The 6,581-nt window shown below is 49.9% G+C and overlaps 1 protein-coding gene across 1 annotated transcript; it reads right to left on the bottom strand.

Moving 5' to 3' along the window:
• Window positions 1-134: 134 nt before the first annotated feature.
• LOC123255811 (collagen alpha-1(I) chain-like) lies at window positions 135-2,194 on the bottom strand (the record flags this gene model as incomplete). Its single annotated transcript, XM_044684541.1, has 2 exons — window positions 2,008-2,194; window positions 135-332 (listed from the first exon to the last, which is right to left on the bottom strand). Coding segments are annotated over exons 1-2 (280 nt in total), but the record flags the coding sequence as incomplete, so codon positions are not given.
• Window positions 2,195-6,581: the final 4,387 nt, after the last annotated feature.

Raw genomic sequence — 6,581 nt, 5'->3', positions numbered from 1 at the left:
GAGAGAGAGAGAGAGAGAGAGAGAGAGAGAGAAGAAAGGCTGATTCATTCCATGACTTGGGAAGTTAGGGGGGAAAATGAGGAGAGGGGAAAGTGGGTATTGATTGGTGGGATGGAGGGCCAGGAAGACCATACCAGCATCGGCACCAAGGCAGGAGGGGCAGCATTCATTGTCCTTGTACTCCACGTTGGGGCAGTTGGAAACATCTTCACAGATTATTTCGTCACACAGGATGCTTCCATTGTCGCAGACACAGATTTGGCAGGTCTCAGGTTTCCATACCTCCCCATTGTTGTACTTTATGGAATTCTGTATACAGGTGCCTTCTGGAACTGGGGGGGGTGGCAAAATAGGAAGGGGTGGGTCAATAGAGGATGGGAGGGGTAGAGAAAAGGCAGACCCAGGCACCTTTCCACCCTGTACTCCCCAGGGCTCCTACAATCAGATAGTTTCTCTTCCTCTTCCCCCAGCCTCAGGGAAGCAAACACTGAATTTGACACTTCCTACATCCCCAGCATCTGTTCATTCCCCACCCCCAAACTCTTAAGATTCATCTGCTTCTCATCAGGGGCTCAGTGACAGCGAAGGCTCTGGGCCAGAGACATTCTAACTCTTTTCAGTTTAGGAATTTAAACAAAGCTTTAGGCCAATTGTTCCATCCAGTTCAGGCCTCAGTTCATTGGGGCGTGGCCAAGTCAAATAAAAGTTGTTGTGGGAGAGAGGAGAGTGGAGAGAGTGGAACACAAAAGGCCCTGAGAAGTGTGGAAGGGAAAATGAGGGGAAGGAGATAAAAGAGGGTCAAGAGGGAAGATTCTCCAGAGAGGGTAGGTGGAGATGGGAGGAACGGAGAAAAGAGAGTAGGAAGAAAGGAACAGGAGTGGTTTGGGGGAGGACGAAAGAAAGCGGGGAGTAAGAGAGGGAATAACCCCAAAAGACTATGGTGCTCTTCCAACCAGAAGACACGCCCTAACATCCATCCCGTTATTCCTCACCCGCTCGGTCCTTTTCTCTCATCCTACACAACCCCCTTAGAATTAGACCCAGTGGCCGCGCCCTGCCCTCGCTTTCCCGAGTCAGCCCTTTCTCCATCTCTAAGTGACTTTGAACCAAACAATAAAAAAAATTGAAAACTGCTCAATTTCCACCTCGCCCCTAATCCCCTGCGCGTGCAACTCCACGGTTTACCACGAGATGGCACGCAGCGCTGGGGAATGGACACAGTGGGGGCGAAAAGGGGAGGGCTATTTTCCCGGGCCCCCAGCGAGCCTGAGGGATTGCCCAGATATCCTGCTCAAACTCCCACACAGACTCCTCCCTGGAACTCGAGATGCTCGGTGATGTCCCGCTACCCTGAGCGCAAGGGGAGGCGCGGTAACCTACTCCCCCAGAGAGCCAGCAGAGGGCGCTGGTACTCCACTTTGTCTCCTTCCCACTCAAGTTTTTTATCCTCCTCCCCTTCCCCCCCATCCCCGTACCCCACCCCTCCTCTTGCAGCAGCCCCCAGCAGCCCCCAAGCATCCCAGGGGCTGGGGGGGGGGACTGCGTCTAGACTTCAGAGCCTGCAAAAACGTTTTTCTTATGAATCATCCTTAATTCCTTCCTGATGGTTTTTGCATTTGGGGCTCTGAAATCCTTGTCCGCCACCCAGATCCCATTTGTTCCTCAGTTCCCCTCCTTCTACCAGCCCCGACAATATTTGTCCTCTTGTCCACGGAGTCTTCTTTGAGCCCTCTAACCCACTTAACTCACTCTGAGCTTTCTTTTCAACCTGCTCCTCTCCGATGGGGTGTCACTCTTCCCTCAAAAGTTACATCTCTAACTGTCTCAAACTCTAGGTCCTCCAGAGGAACCACATATAGTTCCCATCTCCTGGTAGCCTCGTATATCCTGGGTAATTCAGCTCAAGTGAGGGATCCACAGGAGGTAAGTTAATGGGGGCACTGATAAACATTACCTCCTCTGCTCACGCACATCCCTCCCCTCCCCGCAAAAAAGTTTCCAACTTACTGTCTTCTTCACCTTGGCCGTGGGTGAGGACGGCAGTGACTGCTAAGAGAAGCAGGAGCCGGGGATCCACAAAGCTGAACATGTCTAGGTCCTAGACATGTAGACTCTTTGGGGCTTGGGGTTGGGGGGTTACCGTCCACTCATGCGCGGCCTGAGAATCTTGGGTACCTCCTGCTAGACCCCAAGGAGAAACTCCCGTCTGCTCGGATGCCTGCGCTGGGTCCCTTTTTATACTGTCCTGGGATCCCAGGGAAGGAGGGATCCAGCCCCCACTGAGAGGGGGAGCGGGTTACCCGCTACCCAGCCAATCAGGGCCTCCCAGTCCGGCCCCCAATTTGGGAGTTGGAAGGAAGGGGGAGGGGGAGAAGCAAGAGGAGGGAAGAGAAGAGAATCTGCCCTTTCTCTTCCCTGCCCCCCCAATCTTTCTGCCCTCTCCTCGCCTCCCACCCTCCACCCCCATGTGTCCGGACCAGAGCCACGGCTTGCTAGAATATGGTCTAGATTCTCCGTGTGAACTCGATGTGTGTGTGGGGGATATTACAGGAAAACCTTCTTTTCTCCCTCTACATCCCAGGAAGAGGGAATCTCTGAATGGGTAACAACCACCTACAAAAGCGGAATGGATTTTGGGGGGAGGAGGCTGGGGAAAGGGGAGATCTTGGGGAAGAACTAAGTGGGGAGAATAGGAGACTTGGCTGAGAAAGCCCCCTCCGCCAAAGCAGGTGGAATGCTTAATAAAAGGGAGAGCCTCTCTTTAAGGAGTGTCATCTGCTGTCATTGGGAGAACATTGAAGAGGCATCCCTTGTTAGATGAAAAGAACCAAATGACTGGAGAACTTGACAAGGAGGGGTTCCTTTTGGGGAGGGAGAAATCTCTTGCTTCCTTGTCTGGGGCTTCCAAATGGAATTTGTGTTGTTTTTTAGTGTCTCCATCGTCTTAAGGTAGGAAGCACCAGAAGGGGTTGGGGGGGGAGGAATACCCGGTTGTTGGGGGAGGGGTGACTTGACAACGTGGTCTCCCCATTGCCAGTGCCTCCTACTGTCTGGGGCTAGAAGGAGGTGGTGGGGAGGGACAGGAGAGGTATCCTCAATGAGTATGAAAATGGTGGTATCTGCAACTTGGTGGAGGGAGTGACTAAGAGTTATTAGGAAACTAGATATTTGGTAGAAAGGGAAATGCTGGCTTCTAAGGAAAGTTCTAACTGCTCAAAAGGTGATTTCAAGGTGCTGGATGGGATCTGATCAAGTAGGGACTAGATGGCTGCATGTTTAGCAAGGAGGGTCTTCTTTTGGGGATGTTTCTTGCTGTCTCTGTCCTAGGTATCTTTCTTGGACACTGGGAAATATGTGTGAGATGGGGTAGAGGTGGGGAGGGGGAGGTTTGGACCCGGGTGTCTAAAGGAAAGATTTGGCTAGAACACAATTTAAAAATTATTTGTTGAGAACATCTATTATATATGCCAACTTTGGGGTAGAATTGGGTGTATGGGGTGACTGATTCTTGTTTTCAGAGGAAGAGAAGTTAACCATCTCTTTTTTCCCACCTCTGGGACTAGGAGAAAGTTCTTCGCTCTTTCTGAGCTGTGTAAAGACCCTCAGAGTGAGTGACAAGTGGGGAAAGTGGGGAGGTGGTTGCTTTGATATACTTTTGGGGGAACACTCTTTCAGGGGTCATCATGATGCTTTGACCTCTAGAGTTCCCTTAATCCTAGACTCCTGATAATCCACAGTCCCTTTAGTGCCCCCAGCCTTTATTACTCCATTCTTTCAAACCCCAGAACTATCCCCCACAATAACCCAGCATATCCTATTCTGTAGTACCTCTGTCCTAGTCCTTCTAGTTCCCCCTGGTAATTAGGGACCAGAATGAACCACACACACACACCTGTTCTCCTCAACCCCAATAGCAGTCCTCACCACATCCCCCATTCAAAGTCACTCCCAGGCTGCTAACGTGGAAGGGGAGAGGCCCGCCCCCCAAATCCTTCCAAGATTCCAGAGTTCTATCCCCTTCCCCCCCCAACCCCAGCTGGTTTTGTGCAGCACAAGAAGCCAGAGAGGGAAAAAAATATAAGAACTAGAACAAGGCAAGTGGAGCCACGTAGGACATGGGCAACGGGACCATAAGGGGAGGAGGGGGGAGCCTTTAGGGGCTATAATTAAAGGAGAAAATATAGAGTTTCCAGCGAGGCAGTCTTGGAGACAGATGGGGGAGCCTGCTCCAATTACTGCTCCGATGTGGCATCCTCTTGGAGTCATTGTGGCCCTGCACCCCACCCCACCTCCCAGATGCTTGGGGCTGGCCCTAAAGCATCTGGAAGGCCCTTTGGTCTAGGAAGGGTGCCTCAGGATGAGCATCTACTGCCCCTGCTCCCAAGGAGATCTCTCTGGACTCCTACTGTACAACACCCAACAAGTTTTCTCCACTCCAAGGTATGATATCCCACCCACCAAAACTCACGTGAACTCATTACTCTAATTTATAGTGGCTATGGAAATGGGCAAAGGATTAGGATGTCAGCATTTTTTGATCCAAGAATGTGGTGTGTGTATGAGTGTGCCGCAAGCTTGAACATGGAATTGAAAGACCCTCATCGTCTTCTTTCCTTACTCCCCTTCCTGTCTCAGCCTAAGGGAAGGGTGGGGGGGACTATGGCCCCTGGGGGTCCTTTGGGTTGGCAGTTATATTTGCCCCTAACATTTTCCCTTTCCTCACCACCCATAAAGAGAGCCCTAGTTCATTGCATATGTAGACTGAGCATTTGTCATACCACGGGGCTAACGAGGGTCCTTAGGAATGTGTCAAAGTTCTCCCAGAGAAGGAAGGGTGGAGTGTGTGTGTTGTGACAACTATTCTCATGTTGGTCCAAGATTCTTCTATCCATCATCAATGCATCTCAAAGCACCCACACACGTGGCATGAAAGAAGGCAATAGGCTTGTCCTGGGGCCTCCTTCTCTTCTTCCTCCTCCTCTTCTTCTTCCTCCTCCTTTTGGACTTGAAACATTTGGCCAGCAGCCAGCTTGAAGATGTGTCTTTAATTTCTACGGCATGACAGCAAAGGGAAGAATGCCGTGCAGAGGTCGGCAGAGAGCTCCCTCCTTCCCCAGCCCCCTCCCCCTCCCCCTTCTCCCCCAACTCCTCCTCCTCTCCTCCTCCTCCTTTCAGACCAGCCCTGCTGGCCTGGAGTAAGAGGGATCAGCGGGGGGAGACGCCACCTCATCTTTAGGAAACTCTGAAGCTCAGGCTTCTTCAGGAATGTAATGCTTTCTCCATGATTGGTGTGTGTGTTGAGGGGAGGGGGGCAAGAAGAGCCTGAAGTCTCCACCCATACCCCCCTTCCCAAAGAAATGGTAAAATCATCAGCGTTCTAGAGGAGGAGAAAAAAATTCACCTCAAGAAGCAAGAAAAACAGAAGGGAAAAAATGCTGAGCTCTCAATTCTCTCCCTTTCCAAGTTTCCCAAAAGCTCCCTCTTGCCGGGCTCCCCTCAACACACCCCGGAGAGGAAAAGGCCTGAAAAGATAGTTCTCTCCCTTTAGCTTTTTCCACATGTCCCCACCCCAGATCTCCCTTCTCCCCTTTCCTCCTTTGGGTTCCCTGATACATGAAAAGGATTAAGCACATCTGGACAGAGATACCTGAGGCATTGGCACAGCTGGTGCAAGGGCTAGGTAACGCCCCTTCCCTTCACACATCTGGAGTTCCTCTTTCCTTCCAGCTGTGCAGCTCTCTGCCCCACCCCCATCACTCTTATTGTTCATAGAATTTAGAGTGAGAAGGACCATTGGAAGGATGGACTTACAGCTGAAAGGTAAAATCTTGGGGACTATCAAATTCAATCCCCTCATTTTGCAGATAGGAAAACTGAGGTACTTTGGAGAAGAATTTGCCTCCAGTCCCAGAGGAAGCGAATAATAAATCAGATGAAACCTGAACGAAGGTCTTCTGAATTTATATGAAGAGTACTTTTCTAGCTCGGCCTCACTATTTTAATTTTATTTTATTTTACTATTCAGTTAACAAACATTTATTTTCTTTACTATCTATCTCAATCTAATTTAAAAGAAGGGGGGAGGGGGGAGATCCAAAACTTTGCAACAAATATGCCTAGACAAACAACACATTCCTACACCGTCCATTACCAAAAATCTGTTTCTGATTCTGCAGCCTCAGAATGTAAGGGAGTGGGCTGCATCATGATGGGTCTTCTGGCATCATGGGTAGTCATTTTGCTGATCTCTCAAAGTCATTGATTTTTAGAATGTTGTTATTATGGCATAAAGTGTTCTGTTTCTGCTTACCTCACTCTGTGGCCATTCATACAAGTCTTGGGTCCTTCTCTGAATTAGTCCCTTTGGTCATTTCTCACAGCACGATAATATTCTCTTACATGAATATGCTAGAATGTGTTCAGCTGGTCCTCAGCTGATATGGATACCCTTGTTTTACAGATGACATGAAGGCTCAGAGAGAGGTCAAGTCCCTGACTTGTGGAGGTGCCAAGGTGATATTGGAACAGAGATCTTTTGGTTCTCCAGATTCAAACTTCCTTCCTTCCTTCCTTCCTTCCTT

The sequence above is a fragment of the Gracilinanus agilis genome, unplaced genomic scaffold (assembly GCF_016433145.1).
Source record: "Gracilinanus agilis isolate LMUSP501 unplaced genomic scaffold, AgileGrace unplaced_scaffold52602, whole genome shotgun sequence".
NCBI classification, from domain to species: Eukaryota; Metazoa; Chordata; class Mammalia; order Didelphimorphia; family Didelphidae; genus Gracilinanus; species Gracilinanus agilis.
Note: the sequence above shows the minus strand (reverse complement) of the source record. Positions and strands in the feature narration are given on the sequence as shown.